A 21,979-nucleotide genomic window follows, 5' to 3' on the forward strand; every position below is an offset into this window, starting at 1 on the left:
GGGGGCTAGCCTTTCTGCCACTTTTCACCCCACCAGTGAATCTGCTATTGGCTGGCATTTAAAATACCAAATTCCCAAGAGTATGCGAGTTCTTCCAAAGCGTCTTTGATGCCACTGGAAAAATCTACCCAGAAAGAGAGGAAAGGCAAAGCATAATGGCAGCACCCAAGGATGGACAGAGGCACCACCTGGTCCCCACGGGCTTCCTGTATGGATGTGTAGACCGCAGCCTGCAGCGGTTGGTAGCGTCTCTAACTGGGTGTCAGTGTGCACCCTCCGCAGCGTCTCAGTGTGTCCCTCTGCCACTGGGCCACAGGAAAGAACTTTCCAGGGACTGGAAGAGGTTGCCTACTTACTCGTACACATTCTCATCACCTCCTGAGCCTGACCGTTCCTCACCTCGCACCTGCCCTTGGATGCAGCAGCATCTGCCTCAGATCAGCAGCTCTGCACACACCAGCTCTGTGAGGTGTGGGCATCCTTCCCATATCAGCAGGGTGGTTCAGTGAAGGCACCTGAGGGGAGCTGCCTGGGATGGAGTCCGGGCACCGCCACTCACCGATTCTCAGACCTGCCTCCCCGTGCCTCAGCTTCCTTCCTGGTAAGGGCATACAGACAGTGTCCACCTGTTAGAGACTTAAATGAATGAACACTGGTAAGGTAGTGAGCACAGCGCCAGGCATGCGGTGTGATGAGTTTGCGAAATACATGAGTTCATTTGTTCCGGTCTTTTCTGTTTGGGGATTCTGTGTGGTGAGATGTTTTAGGTGGCTCAGAGCAGAGCTTCTCCTGTCTGTATGTGGCTAAACTCCACCTTGCTCTCAGCAAACACCAAGATATCCCAACGCTCTTGAAGTAGCATCCTTGAGACTGCACCATCAAATTCCCCCAATCTTACAAAGAAGGAAAACAAGGCAACTAGACACCCTCCGAATGTCAAAAGAAGAATCAGGTGTATTAAGAAAGTTGACTAAACCATCACTGCTAAGAACCCAAGGCACATCCCCTGGGCCTCGGTGGACACCCAGCATAAATACCGCCATGAACAGAACTGTGTCCTCCTCAAAGTCATGGTGAATCCCTAACCCCCAGTGCAGCTGTATTTGGATATGGGGCCTCTAAGAATGTAATTATGGCTACATGAGGTCATAAGGGTGGCACTGATAGGACAGGATTAGTGTCCTTACAAGAAGAGACCCAGAGAGCTTATTCTGTGCACCCACAAAGAGGAGGTCATACAAGCACACGGAGTAATGATGGCTGCCTATGAGCCGGGAAGATGCCTCAGAAGGAAATCTACCCACTGGCACCTTGACCTTGGGCTTCCAGCCTCCAGAGCTGTGAGGAAACACATCCTTTGCGGAAGCCCCCAGTCTGTGGTATTTTAAGGCAGCCTGAGTAAGAGAAAAACAAACACCATTTGCAGTCTCTCTCTCTCGCTCTCTGATCCCAAGTAATAAAGAGGACTGACCACTCAAAACCACGTTGATAGCAGTTGAGGAGGGTCACGAGGCGGATCTCTGGGGCTTTCTCTCCCAATTTCTCCTCAACATCCTTTTTCCCTCCAACCTCTTCAATCTGTTGTTCCCCAAAATGCCTCTTAAGTGCTCAGAACGTAGGGGTGAAATTTATTTCCTGGTATTTGTGGTGATCTCTATTTTTAAGCTTAAAAGTATATAAAATTTTTTCTACGTCTTTTTTTTTTTGAATTTTGGTAATATATTTTATTTACCCAATATACACTTTCTTTAAAAAAAAACAAAAAAAACCAAAACTATTACTGCCCAAATGTGTATAGACTTCATGAAACACTTTGGCAGGAGTCTGTGGCTTTGATAAGAAAAAGCTGATGTTCTTTCCCAGACGGTTCTTTCTGCAATCCCAGCAGAGAGCTAGGCAGAGTGATGGTCAGCCTGTGCCCATACCCCTGCCCCAAATGTAGAGGCATTCGGGACCCGAGGACGTGAGCAGGCTCTTGGGGACCATATGGCTGGGACAGGGAAGTCAGGGAGGCCATGCCCTATTTCCGTCAAGCTGGGCCAGGTGACGAGTCGCCCCTCTCTGGGACGCACTTCTAGCTAAACCGCAAAGCCTGCCCGTGGTCAGGCTGTGGAGGATCATTCTTGAGCTGCATCCACTATCCATTCCTACAGCTCTCTTCCTTCCATCATGCCAGCACGACCCTGGGCTCACTCTCGAGGACCGTGTGCTCACCCTGGTACCTCTAGCAGAGCCGGTGCATGCCCTGTAGCTGGGGTTCTCAAAGATTAACCTTTAATCCGAAAGTCAGATTGCTTGGCCTCTCCTCAAGGTTTCTGAATCACTAGGACTGGGCTGGGAATTTGCATTTCTACCACGTTCCCAGGGATGCAGCCGCTCATGGTCGGGGACCACGCTTTGAAAACTAATTTATTCCTTGTACTCATGAAATGAGCATTTAGTACAAATGTGTTGATTAGATAAATGGGTCCCTCAATGCTGAGTTTACAAGTTACATTAAGGTAGCTAGTTCTGGGGGCCTCTGGGTGGCTCAGCTGGTTAAGTGTCTCACTCTTGATTTTGGTTCAGGTCATCTCAGGGTCCTGGGATCGAGCGCCTTGCTCAGCGCAGAGTCTGCTTGTCCCTCTCCCTCTGCTCCTCCCCCTGCTCGCTCTTTCTCTCTTGTTCTCTCTCTCTGGAATAAATAAATAAAATCTTCTTTTAAAAAAAGGTAACCACTTCTGGACATGATGTTAAAATGAACACACTTAATTTGCATGTACAGTCAAATCCTAAACTGGTTAAACGTAGCTTAGTTTCATGTGTGGAACCAAGGCCAAGAGGTTTCCCCAAGCCATGAGTAAGGCAAAATCTGGCTACCAAGTCAGAGCAAGTCCTGGGAAAAAGTGCAGTCTTGCAGCTTTGTGTGACATCAGAGAGGCAGGATAAGGCAAGATGTAAGCAGGGCCATCTGAGAGGCGGCCCCTATGGATGAGGTCAGGTGCGAAGGAACGCACAGGCAGAACACCCGAAGGACAATGGAGAGACCAGGAGATGGAAGAAGCCACAGGCAGAGAAGTCTGTGGGTCAGAGGCAAGGGTCTAGGTTCAAGGCTAGAGTCACCGACAAGAATCTGGTCTTAGGGAAGCTTGGGTGGGTCCTCAGGTGTCAAGTGAGGCCAGACGGAACCAGAGAGCAGCAAAATGAGCAGGGGTACTTTCATCCCACGTACAAGTCAGAAGCTGAGTCATCAGGATGATGGCACCAAATCCCCAAATCCCGATGGCTCTCCCTCACAAAACCCAAATGCCTCTTGGGGCCAGACAGCCACCACAGTCTGCAAAAGTCCTCACAGTATGTGATCTAGGAGAGATTGGGGTTATGCCAACTGGAGAGACTAAGACTTAGAGAAGTCTAAGGCATTCAGCTTTTCAAACTGCTCAGAAGGCAATGCCAGCTGGAGCATCTAGTCCTAGAGAGAAATGTGCAGAGGTTGGGAGCCGGACAGTTTTTCTGGCTATGCGTGATGTCATGAGCTGTTACCTGGACAGGTGTGGACAGGTGATATCAACATGAAGTGCATACTGGTTAGACAGATTCCTACCATGGTAACTTGTGCTCTCTCTTAACTTTGACCACGTCATGTTTGACCTTTATCTTCAGAGTCTGGTGCCTCCTGTGTCCAGGTCATACACAAGCAGACCTTTGCTGTGTGCTTCGCACTTGGCAGGTGAGTCAATGTGCCTTTTTGGGGGAGCTGGTACACAGCCCAACTACCTTTAAAGTTAGGTTAGTGTTTATTTTAAATGTGCATGTGCCATTTGGATGCTATTATTTTTTAAAGATTTATTTATTTTAGAGAAGGGGGAGGGGCAGAGAGAGAGGAAGAGAGAATCTCAAGCAGACTCCACGCTGAGCATGGAGTCCGAGGCGGGGCTCCATCTCAGGACCCTGGGATCACGACCTGAGCCAAAATCAAGAGTTGGACACTTAACAGACTGAGCCACCCAGGCATCCCGGACGCTATTTTTAATAGAAGAACACTGTCTCCTACATTTGAGGAAAATTAATGTTCTGGTGAGTCAGTTTCCTTATGACTTGCCTGGCACTGGAACAGAGCCTTGTGTCCCTGGTGGCCTGTGTAATCTTGTTTGATTGAGACCCGGGGAGCTCAGGAATGACCCACAGGGGACTCATTAGCACACAGCCACCACCCCATCCAGGCCCTTGTAAATCCCCTTCTCCATCCATGTTCCAGTAGCACTGAATTCCCCATATCTTGCACAAAATGGTCATCTTGTAAATGAGATTTATTTCCTTCTGCTGTTCGCTGGGATGTCTTCCTCCCAGTTGATTCAGAAAAGTTAGGTGTTAGGTATGTATTTTGCTCAATGAATGAATGACTATTTTCCTCCTTTTCTTTTTTCTTTTCTCTTTTTTCTTCCTTCCTTCCCTTCCTTTTCTCTCTTCCTCCCTTTCCATTTCCTTTTCTTTTCCCTTTCCCCCTCCCCCCTCCCTCCCTCCCTTGCTTCCTCCCTGCCCTTCCTTCTTTTTCTTTCGTCTTTCCTTTCTATTTCCTTTTCTTTTTTCCTTTCCCTTTCCCCCTCCCCCTTCCCTCCCTCCCTGCCTTCCTTCCCTTCCTTCCTTTTCTTTCTTCCTCCCTTTCCATTTCCTTTCCCTTTCCCCCTCCCCTTCCCTCCCTCCCTCCCTCCCTTCCTACCTTCCCTTACCTTCTTTCCCTTCCTCCCTTTACTTTCTTCCTCCCTTTCCATTTCCTTTCCCTTTCCCCCTCCCCTTCCCTCCCTCCCTCCCTCCCTTCCTACCTTCCCTTACCTTCTTTCCCTTCCTTCCTTTTCTTTCTTCCTCCCTTTCCATTTCCTTTTCTTTTTCCTTTCCCTTTCCGCCTCCCCCTTCCTTCCTTCCTCTCTCCTTCTTTTTTTCCCTTTCTTTCTTTCTTGTATATTAGGATCCCACAAAATGAGAGTTCCCCTCTCTATGATGGGTATCACACCAAATCCCAACCAGGAATGGCACCTGCTGTGAGCTACTAAATAGTGGGTTTAGCAAAGAACACACCTTCTCATGGGAACAGCACACAGGTTATAACCTGTGGCTGCCCCATCACCATGCTATTTGCTCACAGCAAAGATCCTCGGGAAGGAAATCCAGTAGTACCTGGAGTCTGATGATCATAGTCTGCACGTGACAGACATTCTGTCACTCTCATCCTTCAGCTGCTCTTAGGTTTCACCCAAATAAGCAAGGGAAGAAGCCTTCATAGGGCAGAAGCATTTCAGGGAGGTGGTCACTAAAAGCAGCGAGCTAGGACCTGGATGGTCAAACACGTTACCAAGGCTGATGGGAAATACGGTTCAATGAGATCCACTTCTAGCCACAGTGACCAGAGCGGGCTGCATGTCCCGGGCATTTTTTTCTGAGAGGATTTCAGGGCAGTGAAACTCCTCTGTGAGGTACTCCCGTGGTGGACACACATCATTGTATGTATGTCCAAACCCACAGCACATACAACACGAAGAGTGGAGCCTGATGTCACCAATGGGCTCCCGGTGATGACGATACGTCTGTGCAGGTTCACTGATTGTAACGGGCACCCCTCTCTGCTGGGGATGTTGATAATGGGGAGATCGTGGGTGAGGGGGGAAGGTATGTGGGAAGTCTCTGTACTTTCCTCTCATTTTTGCTAGGGCACTGACACTGCTCTAAAAAAAATGAAGTCTTCTAAAAAAAGATAATCTTCAAACAAAAATGTAAATCAAATTAAACCAAAGCAACCTGTCAGCCAGTTATTTAGAGAACTGTCTTCTCCTGGCTGACTCCCCAGCACCAAAAATGCCTTTTCTAACATCAACTCCTTAACTCGCTGAGTGCCAGAGAAGAGCAGGCTCCATTCAGCTCTGGGAGCCATGATGAGCAAGAGGCTTCACCAACACCTCGAGGGGGAGGGCGGATGAAGGACACCCCCAGAGCTGAGGAGAACTCGCAGCCTCCCTCCACTCCATCCTGGAGCAGGTGAGCTCTCTCCAGAAGGAACGTGCAGACCCAATACCCATGTTATGAGAGCCTGGGCTATTTTATAAGCATCGGGACCTAAACAAATCCTGCACAGTCGTAAGTGTGTCTGTCTTGAAGAATCACAGGAATGAACACCGAGGGAGATTTCCTGTATTCCGCAAAGGGAATGTTTGCCTTTTCCTGCCCCGGGCCCCTTGGGTATGTGTACTAACATGGAACTGACTATGCATCAAAACAGCCCCAACACTCTAGAGATTGACACGGTTTATGAAGCTCTCTTTTGCCTAAGGGCATTGTCTCGCTCTCTTTTTTTTAAGATTTTTTATTTATTCATTCGAGAGAGAGCGAGAGCACAAGTGGGGGGAGAAACAGAGGTAGAGGGAGAAGCAGACTCCCTGCAGAGCAGGGAGCCCGATATGGGGCTCTATCCCAGGACCCCGGGATCATGACCTGAGCCGAAGGCAGATGCTTAACGACTGAGCCCCCCAGGCACCCCTAAGGGCATTGTCTTTTCAAAGATCTTCTCTTTAAGTGTGCCCCAATTAATGTGATGGAATTGGTGGCCTCCTCCCACCATCCCTATGCAGTGCTGGCAACACCATTCCTAATCATATGCCAGAGCATTTCCCTTATGAATGGCCCAGAATATGGGGGTGCCTTGGGTGGCTCAATCGGACTCTTGATTTTGGCTCAGGTCGTGATCTCAGGATCCTGAGATCGAGCTCTGCATTGGGCTCCGTGCTCAGTGGGGAGTCTGAGATTCTCTCTCTCCCTCCCCCTCTGCCCCTCCCCCTGCTCCCTCTCTCTAAGGTAAATACATAAATCTTAAAAAAAAAAAAAAAAGAATGGCCCAGAACACGGATTCTCATGTCCTAATCTCTGTAAGAACAGACTGGGGCTTTTATTTAAGTTTCCAAATCGAAAGGAAGCTTTAAAAAAGAAAAAAAACAATCAGTCATATGCAGAATGCAATCATCAGACTGCAATTGCTAATGTCTCCTCTCGGAGAATCTTTCATTCAGGAAAAAGCATGGTTAAGGGGCTGATTATAAATTATCAACTGCTTGCTCGTCCCATTAAAAGCTGGGCATGTTCTCTAATAAAACAGAAGAGAGAAACCACATTTATTAACAATTAGTAGATCTATTTTAAGCAAGGGTCGGGAACTGGACTTCAGCCCGCTCTGGTATTATTAAAGAGCATGACACATAAAACCAAATCCCCAGACAAGCAGCTGCTGAATCAGCACCAGCCAAGATGCCAAGGTCCCAGTTAAGCAAGCGCACAGGCTACTGCCCTGACTCACTTAATCCTGCAGGAAGCTTGGGAGAGGGATTATAATTTACTGCTGGAGAAGAGGGAAGTTTTTTAATGCTTGATCTTTAAGGCTGCATGTTTTCTCATTGTTACACTGCCATGCTACAAAGTGGTAGCTTCTACTCTGTAAAGAAACAAATTTTAAAAAGATATAATTTAAGAAAGGGTTCAGTTTGGAAATGGTTTTCAAACCTGCACTTGTCAGGCAGGTATTCTGTCTCTCTGTATGCATTTGGAGAACTGGACCCAGGTATCAGCGTGTTAAGACAGGACCCACCATGCCATTTTTCTACAAACTATGTAACTAGCTTGCGAGTGGCAGTAGTCTCTTGGGAGTGCACTGAGCTAGACTTGTCGAGTAGGGCACAGTTAACATGTACTGTTTTTACTGTTAATCAGACCTCAATAAAATAGTATGTTTAAGTATAACTAAATTGGGTAGGGAGCACCTGGGTGGCTCAGTCGGTGAAGCGTCTGCCTTCGGCTCAGGTCATGGTCCCAGGGTCCCGGGATCGAGTCCCACGTCGGGCTCCCTGCTCAGCGGAAAGCCTGCTTCTCCCTCTGCCTCTGTCTCTCCCCCTGCTTGTGCGCATGCACTCTCTCTCAAATAAATATTTTTAAAAACTGGATTGAAAATATAGGAATGGTGACTAAACCATAATACATTCACTGATCAAACTTCACACACGTATTAAAGTAGTTTGTAAACCTGTAGTAACATGGCATGCTTCTCCAGACAAAGTTTGTTGGAAAAAACGTGCTTAGAACAAGGGCTACTCCGTAAAACAAAGAGACCAGAGACTCTCGTCACTTGCACATCACGACCCCTGGAAGCTCTGCCTACAGCAACCGCCACAGAGCCACGGGCTTCTGGGAGCCGCGAGGTTGCAGCCTGGGGTGCCTCCCTCGTGGATCCAGGGTAGACCAAGTTCAACTGCTTCCACGGGAGCCCTGCGGCTGGGACCCCAGCTACAGGAGGCCCCCCCAAGGGGCAAGCCCCACACTGGGTGGGCGGGTGGCTCCACCCTGGGAAACGGGTTGGCATCATCTGGCGGGGAGGAGATGCCGTACCCCACAACTCATCAGCTCCGCCCCCAGCTGTGCAGCGAGGCCTGCAGCAAGCTTCTTCCCCTTGTTCGCGTACCCCGTGGAATGATCTGTAAGATGTGTGCTCTCCTTTGTGCATTAAGTGGCCATCTAGAATTTTCATGATAGAGTTTAAACAGATGCAAAGCATAGAATTTCAGGGAGAATCCAAATCCTGATATTTTAAAACAAAAGAGTTCCATCACTCTCTTCAGTGCAACCACCAGAATAAAAACACTCATGGTGATGTGATTTCCACCATTACCCATTTTAAAAAATATTGGAGCAAACTGCTTTTTTACGAGTGAAATATGTCCTATCATCTTTTATTCTCGTTTTGTGAGAAATACAACTTCTATTCACTCCTGCCTCAGAATTAGACATATTTTTATGCTGGAACGTTTCCATAGTTGGTCACTTCATCATACTCTTTCATAAAAACTGTTTAAGTGCTGAGATTTAATGTTCTGTTTCTTGTGACTCTGTGAAAATATGTTCCCATAGATCAAGTTATCAGGAACAACAGTTGTGGCACAAAATCGATCAAACAACGTGATGATGTGTCTTGAAAAAAAAATCAGAAATTCTATTGGTAATAAAATTCTCAATACTATGATCGCAGGAGGCTTTGCCAGTGTTTCCGGTGAGGCTGACGTGGGCAGAGGAAGGGGCACATGACCCTAACCTCAGGCACATTCCCGGGCAGTGCAGATCTGAGAAAGGATGCTGGTGGGCATCTTGGGGCTGGAAACTGGTTGGGTCGGGGTTTAGCTGTCAGTGTAAACATGCACCAGAAGCTGCATTTGGGAAACTGATTGCTGACTGTGTCTACATGTCTGTGGGCCAGCCTGTCAGTGGACACTGGAAGGGTCAACTCGGGAGGCTGCCCCGCTGCATCGCTTTGGCGCCAAGGATGCTGGTGCGGGCTCTGGAGCTGGCCCCCTACTTGGAGATGCACATGGGCCTGTGACCCCCGCCCTTCCTCCGAGCTCACCCTCTACGGGGACTGAGCTCAGCAGTCCCTGCTCCCTCAGGATGATGGCGAGCTGGGGAGGGCCCACTTAGCCAATGGTCATCCAGGTGAGCCACTTTGGATTGTCACCTAGACCCAGCTCTGTACCCCTGAGACCCCATGTCTGACCTGACAAGGGAGCAAGCGCAACCCAGCACGATCCACTTTTCAGTTCTCCTTGGACCCGAGAATGGGTGGCAGTGACCCCTCCCTGAGGTGCCCGGACCCTTACCTGCCATTGACCACGCTCTTCTTCTCCAGCCCACTGGGCAGAACCACGGTGACCGCCACCATGCTGTTCCTCAAGTTCTCCTTTATGTGCAGCAGGTTCTGTGGAGGGCCAGGGGACACATCCCGGGGAAGCTTCTGTCTGCTGTGCACATTGGGCGTGGTCGGTTTTCCAGGAGGAGGGGGGGCACGAGCCTTCATCTTCCTCCTTAAACAGTGACAGCACGGAAGGACTGAATGAGGCGACAGCTTCCAACTATGACCTTAATACCATCACCCATGAGCATCCAGCAGGTTTCTAGGACTTGCCCTCATGACAAACCATTCTGATAAGTATTTCTCCCTCCTCAGAACAGCCTTCTGAGGTACATAACCCTTTTTAAAATCCCAAAAATTGGCACACTCCTCAATACTAACAGAAAGGGGACAATTAAGAAGAACAGAAGAAGCATGCTTGAAAAGAAGTGTGCTTGAAAAGAAGCGTGACTGAAAAGAAAGGATCAGCCAAAAAATGGGTTTACCACCAGCGAGTGGCATGGTCATAATTTATACAGATCAAGGAGGGGTTGGTGCAGCAGAGTTTGCGTGGACCAGCCCTTTCTGAGCCACTGAGTGGCCACCTAGTTATGTGGACTCCACCAATGGTCTGCCTCACTCCAGCTTCGATCCATGACCATGACCAGCTGAGGCTCTGGAATCCACAGATCCATGATGTTGGGAACGTGTTATGGCAGCATCAGGATGTACTAAATTAGCCAGAAAGCCCATCTGACCAACGCCCACCCAAAGGCCACTGTGCATGCAGGTGGCTGCTGGGCGGCGAGGGACACGAGTGATAATACTGTCACCTTATTCCTGGCTATGCTTTGAATTCTCAGTTCACTTTGCAGGAGATTTATAAACATATGACAGCAAGTCACCCCATCTGAGAAACATGAACATTTTTAAGAAATTTTTTAATTAATTTTATTTTTTACTCTAATTTTATTTTATCATGTTGTGTTAGTCACCGTACAATACATCATTAGTTTTTGATGCAGTGTTCCACGATTCATTGTTTGTGCATAACACCCAGTGCTCCATGCAGAACGTGCCCTCTTTAATACCCATCACCAGGCTAACCCACCCTCCCACCCCCCTCCCCTCTAGAGCCCTCAGTTTGTTTTTCAGAGTCCGTCGTCTCTCATGTGGAGGGCCAGGGGACACATCCCGGGGAAGCTTCTGTCTGCTGTGCACATTGGGCGTTCATCTCCCACTCTGATTTCCCCCCCGTCATTTTCTCCTTCCTTCTCCTAATGTCCTCCATGCTATTCCTTATATTCCACAAATAAGTGAAACCATATGACTAGGAACAAGAACATTTTGAGAAAGTCTTGTCTCCTCCAGATTATTCAGGAAGGCAAATGGCCTTACTTGACATATGTATTTTATTTTATATAAAGGTATGTCTCTGTCTACATGTATGCATACATATGTGTATATATATATGTACATATAGAGACATTTATGTGTACATAAGGACCTTATTTTACAGAGGCCCTAGGTATTTTACAATAGCTAGTATTTACTCAGCACCAGGGCCTCTGCTAATAATAACTTTAGGAAGCTCACCTCATTCAATGCTCCAACTATTTGGCAGCTGAGAAAATTGCACATCCAAGAGATTCGTAGCAACCCTGAAGGCCCATGGTTATTGGTGTTGGAGCTGGGATGGAGAGCAGATGTGCCCGACTCCCAGGGGCTTCTCCTGCCCACCTTGCCACCCCCCCCACCTCCTGCCATGCTCTGCTGATCCACAAAGAGCTAACGAGCTTAAATCCTCCTGCAGAGCAATCTTCTTGGGGGCACTCTGGCCCAAAGTATCAGGCACGGTAATTCCATTTCTAGAAATTGGTCCCAAAGAAATAATCCCTCAATTATTGCACCATGGGAGGTTCAAAGGTGCTCAGTATGACATAATTTACAATGGCAAACAAACATAAAATAATCGAACCACAGGTCAATAAGAGACAATTTCAAAAAGCTATGGTACTTTAAAACAATGCTATACTGGTACTAGTTAAATACACTCTAAAAGTACAAAATTTGATGTGCCAAAATACTTGATTTAAGTTTTTTTTTAGAAAACAAATATTATTTTAGAAAATTCCATTTTTAAGAGAATTAGGCATCGTTGCAATAGATCATAAACAATGTAGAAAGACACACTAAAGAATCTCCGGGTTATGTGTATTATGACATTTAGATATTTTCATTTCTACGCATTTCCTACTTTTTCTATAATATCACCTATATATGAATTACTTGTAAAACAAAAGAGGTTGCTTAAAATTGGGGGGAAAATAGTAAATGGGATTCCGAGCTGGGCACAAGCTTCTGCCATTCATGTCACTGGTTAACACAAAGATTTGGATCAGAATGACATTCCAGTCTCCTCCTCTACTGTGATGCGTAGACATAAATTAATTCCCTTTTTTCTTGGTAAAAACCTTACATCTGTGTCATAATTTTTATCATTTGTGACTATTCTTACCCCTTACATACTAATTTTTTAACTTACAGAAATGAAAATGAAGTAGTTGGCATATAGCATGTGGGTGGAAGGGCTTTATATTATTAATTCACCTACCCTCCCGATGACACTCTGAGGAGGTACTAACTATTTATAGGCAAAGAGTGTGGGCACATCTTGGTAAGACTAGAAAGTGGCAGAGCTAGCAATAAACCTGAATGATTTTAAGCACTGAATTCTCCAGCCTGTTATGAAGAATGGATGTCACCCCATTTTACAGATGAGGAAGTCGAGTCCCGGAGAAGTAGGTTACAGAGTCCTTCACTAGTCAGTCTTGGGTTCGGGGCTAGATGCTCAGGCCCCCAGCAGCCCACTTGCTATTCACGTTACCTCCCAAAGATGTTTTCATTGGGGAAAAAAAGTGTTTATTTTTATCATTTTGGGGAAATGAATACATTTGCCCAGGGAGCTCTCTCTTTATTTCTGGATACTAATAAACCTGGCTTGAACTCCTTCTGAGTCAAACAGAAGCAGCTCCTGACGCATTTATTCTTTCAGCCAGCATGACCATGGGAGCAGAAGCGGGGAGGGAGGCGTAAGAAATTGCCAGTCCCCGCAATTTTTCCCACATGAACAGTCTCCCCAGCTAGCCACCTGCCCCAGCTCTCATCACTGACATCTGCCCACGTGCAGCGTCCTCCTACCATCTAGACTCCGCCAGTGGATCCTGTTGCCTCTCGGGATTCCCTCACTCCAAACGCAGGAGATGAGCACTGACCACAGAGGGCTGTGCATCTTCTCACACCTTACTCCGCACGGTGTACCCTGACCCCACCCCCCATGCAAGAGTGACAGCCCTGCAGGCTGTGAGGACACCCAGGGGAGCTTCTGTCCAGCACAGTGTTACGTGGGTATGCACGTGTGCATGCGTGCATGCTTGTGCATGCTTGTGCATGCACACTGAAGCTAGCCAACACTGATAAAACTGGAACATTTCACACAGCAACATAAATTTCTGGCTCCGGTAAGATCCGGTAAAGCCCTCAACTCCTTCATAGCAAAAACCGGGTGTGTGCTTCCATTTGGACTCAATGCTCTCACATACCTGTCCCCTGCAGGGCTGTAGCTAAAATCCAAAGCACTGGCACAGCCTGAAAGTCAGGGCTGTCCCCTGACCCTCCATCCTGAACCCACCCCTACTCTTCCCCCAGTCACCTGGCAATGGGTCTAATGCTCCCTGCTCCTGGAAAACCCACAATCATGCCCCCTTGCCTCTGCCACATCGTACACCCTGCCTCGTATGCTTTGCTTTCTTGAAAACACAGCTCAAAACCACGTCTTCTGAGAAGCCTCCGGATGCTCTGGGCCTAAGGACACAGGCTGAGACCAGTGCTCCCCTCCCAGCTACACTCAGGAAGCACATGAGAAGCTTAACCAAGTGCCCAAGTCCCAGCATGGACCAATCGAATCTGCATTCCCGGAGACGTGGTTATGTTAACGGATTGCAACATTTCTCTAGAACAGAGCCTCCTTAACATCAAAATGGCATGGGGTTTTAGTTGTGATTTCTGTATCATTTGACGAAAGCAACTGACAGATTATGAAGATGTATGTCGATAAATTTGTGAATTTGTGTTTTTTTCTTTTTTTTTTTAATATTTTATTTATTTGACAGAGAGAGAGAGAGACAGCGACAGAGGGAACACGGGCAGGGGGAGTGGGAGAGGGAGAAGCAGGCTTCCCGCTGAGCAGGGAGCCCGATGCGGGGCTCGATCCCAGGACCCCGGGATCATGACCTGAGCCGAAGGCAGACGCTTAACGACTGAGCCACCCAGGTGCCCCAAGTGTTTTTATTTTTCACTGAATAATATCTGCATATTTTGAGGGGTGCACTTGGGAAATTTCAGTCCATGCCAAAAATGGTGCCTGAGGTGTAGACGAAGTCAAGGCCAAACTTCAGAAGTGGTGTGTCTGTGAGCACACAGACCCCAGGGGGAGAAAGCCGCTCCACGCCAGCCCGAGACACTGGACACACGCAGCCACCCCTGCTGCTATTGACTTCCCCAACGTGGCAACTCTGGTGCCTCATGTCTTCAACTTAATTTAACATCTCTGGAGGACAGCAGATGTTTTGATTTTTTTAAAGATCTTATTTATTTATTTGAGAGAGAGAGCAAGCACATGAGCAAGGGGAGATGGGAGAAGCAGACTCCCTGCTGAGCAGGGAGCCCAATGTGGGGCTCGATCCTAGGACCCCGGGATCATGACCTGAGCTGAAATCAGATGCTTAACCGATGGAACCACCCAGGCATCCCAACAGCAGATGCCTTATTAAGGCTGTTTATATTCTCAATATGTAGTGCACTGCCCTTCATATCTACAGGTATTTACAAACACCTACTGATGGCGATGACCCTGGTGAAGGTGAAAACCACATAGGGTCTCAGCTTCAAGGTGCAGAGCAGACTTAGAAAATCCTGAGGCAAGAATGATCCTGAAGAGGGCACCTGGGTGGCTCAGTTTGTTAAGCGATTGCCTTTGGCTCAGGTCATGATCCTGGAGTCCCAGGATCGAGTCCTGCATCGGGCTCCCTGCTCAGCGGGGAGCCTGCTTCTCCCTCCACCTGCCAATCCCTCTCTCTCTCCCTCTGTGTGAGCTCTCTCTCTCTCTGCCTCAAATAAATAAATAAAATCTTTAAAAAGATATCTAAAGAGAAGGGAATGTTGTTTAAAATCAATTGTTAATTGAATAAAAACAGCTTCTATTGCCCATAGCTATTGTAGCTCAAGTCTGAAGGCTGCTTGGAGGCAGAATTTTTTAGTCTTTGGGGGTCTTTTTCTCTTAAGACCTTCAACTGAGGGGCGCCTGGGTGGCTCAGTCGGTAAAGCGTCTGCCTTCGGCTCAGGTCATGATCCTGGAGTCCCAGGATCGAGTCCTGCATCGGGCTCCCTGCTCGGCAGGGAGTCTGCTTCTCCCTCTGACCCTCCCCCTCTCATGCTCTTTCTCTCTCTCAAATAAATAAAATAAAATCTTTAAAAGAAAAAGAATGATCCTGAAGAAATCTGCATAGGTGGCCTTGAGCAGTCCGGAGAACGGCCAGAATTTGGAGCTGCGAGAGAAGGAGAGGAATGGAGGGAAAAAGTCCTAGCTGGGGAAAAGTATGCAGTGGGGGGCGGGGGGGAGGAAAACAAAATGGTAATGCACATCCTAGAAGAAGACAGCATTACGGGCTGTGTCTACTCAGCGCACTGGAGTGCTTAGGTTTCTTCGCCCTACTCTGTCTCATTTGAATCCTTGTAATCTAAGGGCGAAGATCTACTGCTCTCATTTTGCTGGTTGGGGAACCCATGAGCAGGTGGTTCCGAATAACGGCGTCCCACAAATATCTGGGGATTATCTTTTTCAAGGCCACTGAGAAAGGGGAGGGAAGCAGAAGGTGGTTTCGTGTCTGTTTTGTTCAAGGGGAGAGGCCCAGCTGCTGCAGGAAACAGGGTCTGGTTGGGAAGCAGGCCAAGGAGCTAAGTAATCCATAGCCAGTGGGGATCCCAGATCATCTGTGAGAACCAGTGCGGGAGAAACTGCTGGAAGGCGTGTGGGGGGAGCCCTGATGGGGCAGCCAGAGCAGTGAGCACAAACAGGACATGCAGCCTGAATGAGAGGGGGGTAGCCCACGGGGAGGGTGCACGGACAGAGCGATCATGGGAGGAAGACTGATGGGTCCACGAGAGCAGGAGGAGCGCCCCACGATGTTTGAGGTTCCAAGCCTCTGACTCCAGTACAAGGTTCAAAGCAGGTCAACAGAGGACACACTCTGGGAGGCGATGACCAGGTGGCTTTCGATGGCCTGGGTCTGAGATGACAGTGACATTTCCAAGTGGAGGCAAGTGTGGGCAGGGGAGAGGACTGAGGTCCATCGACTGAGGACCTTATTCTCTGAATGCTGCGAGGTCCCCACTTGCAAGCCAGCACAGCCACAGTGCTAACCACCAACAAGCCCTCCAGCGGGATCCCGCGCGTCTGCAGGTGGGAGAGGGAGGAGGGGCGAGCCGAGGCACAGTGGTCACCACTCGGCCGGACCTTGGCCTTCTCTTAGTCTCGGCTGGCTGGTGGGTCTCAGTCTTGGGACATCATCCTGCGTGTCCCAGGTAAGCCATCAGGATCTAAGACGCTGTGCATGGGTTTCTTTTTTCTGGATCTCAGTTCCTTTGGGGACATCGGGGGCTGGGCCGTAGGACACTTCCAATTCTAGTATACCAAACCACGGAAAAATATGAACCCCAAATTACCACTATTATAATTAGGATTAGGATGGCCACTATCCAAAAAAAAAAAAAAGGACATGGAGAAATTGGGACCCTTGTGCTCGTGCTCTGCTGGTGGGAATGCAAAGGGGTGCAACCACTATGGAAAACAGTATGGAGGTTCCTCAAAAAAATAAAAATGGAACCCCCATAATTCCTCTTCTGGGTCCAGGAATACCTTGGTGATAGTGCAGGTTTGGTTCCAGAGCACCTCAGTGTGGCAGCTTTATCACAATAAACCACTCAAACGAGGGGCACCGGGGTGGCTCAGTCAGTTAAGTGTCCAACTCATGATTTCGGCTCAGGTCATGGTATCAGCGTTGTGAGATCAAGCCCTGTGTCAGGTCCCATGCTCAGCAGAGTCTGCCTGAGAGTCTCTCTCCTTCTGCCTCTCCGCGGCTTGTGTGCTCTCTCTAAATAAATAAATAAATAAAATCTTAAAAAAATAAAAATACTTTATTGCTAAGAAATGCTAGCCATCATCTGAGCTATCGGGACGTCATAATCTTTTTGCTGGTGGAGGGTCTGCCTCAATGCTGACGGCTGCTGACTGATCAGGGTGGTGGTGGCTGAAGGATGGAGTGGCTGTGGCCATTTCTTAACTAAGACAACACAGAATTTTGCTACGTGGATTGTCTCTTGCTTTCATAAATGATTTCTCCATAACATGTGATGCTGTTCGATAGCATTTTACCCACAGAACTTCTTCTAAAATTGGAGTCAGTCCTCTCAAACCCCACCACTGCTGCTTTATCTATAATATTCTAAATCCTTGTTGTCACTTCAACAATCTTCACAGTCTCTCCACCATGGTCTTTGCTCAACCATAAGAAGCAACCCTCTCCACCGAAGTTTGATCCTGAGATGCAGCAAATCAGTCCCATCTTCAGGCTCCACTTCTAGTTCTAGTTCTCTTGCTATTTCTACTACATCTTCAGTTACTTCCTCCAATATAGTCTTGAACCTTTCAAAGTCATCCATGATGGTTGGAATCACCTTCCTCCAACTTCCTGCTCATGTTGATATTTTGATCTCTTCCCATGAATCATGAATGTTCCTAATGGCATCTAGAGTGGTGAATCCTTTCCAGAAGGTTTTCAATTGACTTTGCCCAGATGCATCAGAGGAATCACTAATCTAGGGCAGCTAGGGCCTTATGAAGTAAGGCTTGACAGTCAAAATTACTGCTTGATCCATGGGATATGGAGCGGATGTTGTGTCACAGGCATGAAAACAACATTCATCTCGTTATCCATCTCCATCAGAGTTCTCGGGAAACCAGGTACATTGTCAATGAGCAGTCATATTTTGAAAGGAACCCTTTTTTCTGCAGTAGGTCTCAGTAGTGGGGTTAAGAGATCCAGTAAAACATGTTGTAAACAGATGTGCCACCACCCAGGCTTTATGGTTTTATTTGTAGAGCGCAGGCAGAGTAGATTCAGCACAAATTTTAAGGGCCTTACGGTTTTTGGAATCGCTTCAGTCACCAGCTGTATTAGCCCCTAACGAGAGAATCAGCCTGTCCTTAGAAGCCAGACACTGACTTCTCTCTCACTATGAAGTCCTAGATCAGTCTCCAATAGACGGCTGTTTTGTCTACGCTGGAAATCCATTAGCATAGCCACCTTCATTAATTCCCTCAGCCAGATCTTCTGATGACTGGCTGTAACCTCTCCACAGGCCCCTGCTGCTCCACCTTGAGATGCTTCTTTCCTTAAACCTCATGCACCAACCTCTGCTAACCTCAGACTTTTCTTCTGCAGCCTTCTCACCTCTCAGCCTCCATAGAACTGAAGAGTCAGGGCCTCGCTCTGGATTGGGCTTTGGCTTAAGGGAATGTTGTGGCTGCTTTGATCTCTTTTCCAGACCTTTAAAACTTCCTCCATATCAGCAAGAAGGCTGTTTTGCTTTCTTATCATTTGCGTGTTCGCTGGAATAGCGCTTTGAATTTCCTTCAATAACTGTTCCTCTGTGTTCACAACTTGGTTCACTGGTTGTCACAGGAGATCCTGCTTCCAGCCTGTCCTGGCTTTCGACATGCTTTCGTCCCTGAGCTTAATCATTTCTAGCTTTTGATGAAAATTGAGAGACGTGTGGCTCTTCCTTTCACTTGAACATGTAGAGGCTACTGTAGGGTTATTAATTGGCCTCATTTCAACACTGTTTTGTCTCAGGGAATAGGGACGCCCGAGGAGAGGGAGCGATAGGAGGAACAGCTCTATGGAGAATTAGAACACACACAACATTTATCAATGAAGTTCACTGTCTTCTATGGGCATGGTTTGTGGTGGCCCAAAACAATTACAATAGCAACATCGAAGATCGCTGGTCGTAGACCCCACCCGGACGAATATAATGAGAAATTTTAAAATACTGTGAGAATTACCAAGATGTGATACAGAGACACAAAGTTAGCAGATGCTGTCGGAAAAATGGCGCCGACAGACTTTCTCGATGCAGGGTTGCCACGCACCTAACAGTGATAAAAAATGCAGTATTTGTTCAGTGCAACACAGCCAAGCACAATAAAACAGCGTATGTCTGTCTCTACCCAAAAGAACTGAAAACAGAGACTTGAAAAGATCCCCCCAGGTTCACGGCAGCATTAGTCACAATAGTCAAAAGGTAGAAGCAACCCAAGCACCCATCACCGATGAATAAGCAAAATGTGGCAAGTACACATTCTGGAATATTCTCCAGCCTTAAAAAGGAAACAAATTCTGAAGCATGCTACAATACGGAGGAACCTCAAGGACATTGTTATACTAAGTGAATAAGCCAGAGACAAAAAGGCAAATACTGGGTGATTCCCCTTACTTGAGGTTCCGATAGCCGTCAGAGAGACCGACCTTGGAATGGAGGGCGCCAGGGGTCGGGGGCGGGCGGGACGGAGAGGTTTTGTGTGACGAGTTTAACAGAGTTTTTGTTGAGCAGAGTTTTGGTTTTGCAAGATGAAGAGTTCGGGCAATTGGCTGCAGGACGACGTGAATGTACCGAACGCTACCTACCACACACTGAGAAATGGTTAGTATACTCAATTTCATGTCGTGTGTATTTTATCACAACTGGATCAGAATAATTTCATCCTAATAAGATTAGACGTTCATCCTGGTAGTTTTATCAGTTCCAGCGCATAAGGCAGGCTTACTGTCAGGTCTGTCTTCTGTCCCTCACTGGGCTCCTTCCTGGGGACCCCTCAGCCCCCCGGGCACAGAAGGAGTTTCTTTTGCTGAGCACGCTAGGGGAAGAGAAGGCGGCTGCACGACCTGCCAAGGGTGGAGGGAGGCCCAAGGCCCGTTAGAGCAAAGGGGGCGGGTGAGGCTGGACCCCCCAGGGGAGGGACCCCCACAGAAGCGGGTCCAGAGGGTGGGGGCAGGTTGTTGGATTAAGCTTCTCTGTGCATGACGGGAGAGTGATGGGGTCTCCTCTGCCGCCCTCTGGAATCCTCCTCCACCCAAGCAGCACCCACAATACCTGGGTTCGGGCTTGTCTTTTCGAGGACGTAACTGAGTGCCAGTTCGAGAGCTGAAGCCGCCCAGGTGGACAGACACCCCAAGCTCCTCTGAAAGCGAGCACTGTCTCCACGTAAAGCGGTCACGGCGCCACCGGCTTTCTCCACCAGGGAAGGACTGCCGCTGTTCCCATGGACCCGATCATCTTCACTCGGTCCTCAAAGGTCACCGCCCTGCCAACCTGGTGGCTCCCAGGCTGGTGGCTCCCTTCCAGAAGGTCCGTGCAGGTGCCGTGGAGTCCCACACCAAGGAGCACGTGGACAGTTAAAAGGGCAGGGCCCCTCCTGGGCACGTCCCGGGCAGGTGACCCGGCTGGCAACCCCACCCTCCTTCTCTGCACTGTCAGGGAGAAGCAGGGCCATTCCCACGTGCCTCAGGGACTGAGTCACTGAGCAAGCAGCACCCCCTCCCTGGGCTCCCTCCAGGTACAAGACTGGGTGTGCCCCAGCAGAAACTTTATTATAAAACAAAATAATATGTACAAAAACATCTCTGGCATTTCAAAGGTCATCAAGCAGAACACCAGATGGTTTTCGATTCAAACCATCCCATATTTCCTGTCTAAATTTCAGGGCAGTGCTTGCTAGCTCCCACATCACCTGGGATGCCACCAGCTGATGATTTTCTTCCCAGAGCTCATCCACATGCAGCAGAATGCTAAGCTCTGTTCCCTCAACACAAGGCCATCCAGGACGCCATGGGCTGCTCGTCTGGCACCACCTGGGCGCAGTGAGTACAAATTCCAGGGCTGGCGTCCAGGTGGCTGCATTAAAACCTAACTCCAAAGGTGCCCAGCCAGGCTGGGGGAGCCCGGGGCAGGCAGAGCCTGCAGCCTGCAAAGGGAAAATCCCCACAGCTCTCTAACTTCCCCAGAGCAGAGTCCAAAGGGCTCTCTGCTTTATTTTTATTTGTTTATTTATTTCTGTGCCTCAAACACTTTCTCGGTGTCCATGACCAGTGGACACTGAAGTCAGTGGTCATGCTGATGCTGGCTCACCTGCCCGCATGATTGATGCTCATTTACCATCGGCTGCCCTGGCAGGAAGCAGGGCGAACAGTACCTGCCTAAAGGGAATTTCAAAGAGAAACCCGGCACACCCCACTCCTCCCGCTTAGGATCCATTGTGACTCAAGTTCTGCCTAACTGGGTCTGTTTTCGCCCTGGGCAGAAGGGAGTTGCCACTCTCTGCCCAAGATTCTTCCAAAGCAGAACGTTTGATTCCTCCTAAAAGATTCTGAGTTAGAAACAAGCCGCCCTGGTTCTCAGGGTCACTTCACTGCCAGTGTCAGCCTGGTCTCTCCTGCCAGGTAGCTGGACAAGGCCTCTGCCTCATCCCCGCGGAGGGAGCAGCCTGGAGGTGGGTAGGGAACCCTAGGAGAGTCCCAGGCAGCCGAGTCAACGCAGACTCCCGGCCTCGTCCCAGACCTCCTGAATCGGACTCTGCATTTGTCACGCTCCAGGTGATTCCTGGGGGCAGTCCTGGTTGGGAGGAAGCATCAGAGAAAGGGGCACATTTCTAACAGGATTTTAATAATGATGCCATGGAATATCATTTTGCACACTTATTTAGCCCTGTGAGCCCGAGCCAAGTGCATCTGAGAAGATAGTCACCCACTAAACAAACATGGTCGGCCCCATCGTGTCCCAGAAGCATTCCAAGACCGACGATAAGAGGTATAAGTCGCCCTCCACAAGCTCACGGTCTCCAAGGGCAGACTGGTATTACCAGGCGATAGCACAGGTAAGTACAGAAAGAAGGACAGACCGCGCTACTCAAGGGTGATAAAGGACTCCCGATTTGGGCTGGGTTCGGGAAGTGACCTGCGAGCCGTGATATGAAAAGTCAGTTGGAGGTGGCAAGGACGGGGGTGGCGTGAGCTGTTCCCAGCAAGGACGTGAGAGGGAGGCAGGGGGCTGAGTGCGGACTGGATCATGGAGAGCCCTGTTCATTTCCTATGAACCACATTGAGCAAGACAGCGGAGGCTCTCGAGGCGCAT

The 21,979-nt window shown here is 48.6% G+C and overlaps 1 protein-coding gene across 1 annotated transcript in view; it reads right to left on the minus strand.

Moving 5' to 3' along the window:
- COBL (cordon-bleu WH2 repeat protein) overlaps positions 1 to 21,979 on the minus strand; it is a 279,447-nt gene that overhangs the window by 166,024 nt on the left and 91,444 nt on the right. Inside the window, exon 2 of the mRNA XM_035026491.1 lies at positions 9,660 to 9,863. Coding sequence (XP_034882382.1) covers positions 9,660 to 9,863 — 204 coding nt within the window. The remainder of the gene's footprint in view (positions 1 to 9,659; positions 9,864 to 21,979) is intronic.

Source organism: Mirounga leonina, unplaced genomic scaffold (assembly GCF_011800145.1).
Source record: "Mirounga leonina isolate KUSES-001 unplaced genomic scaffold, KU_Mleo_1.0 Mir_199, whole genome shotgun sequence".
Lineage (NCBI taxonomy): Eukaryota > Metazoa > Chordata > Mammalia > Carnivora > Phocidae > Mirounga > Mirounga leonina.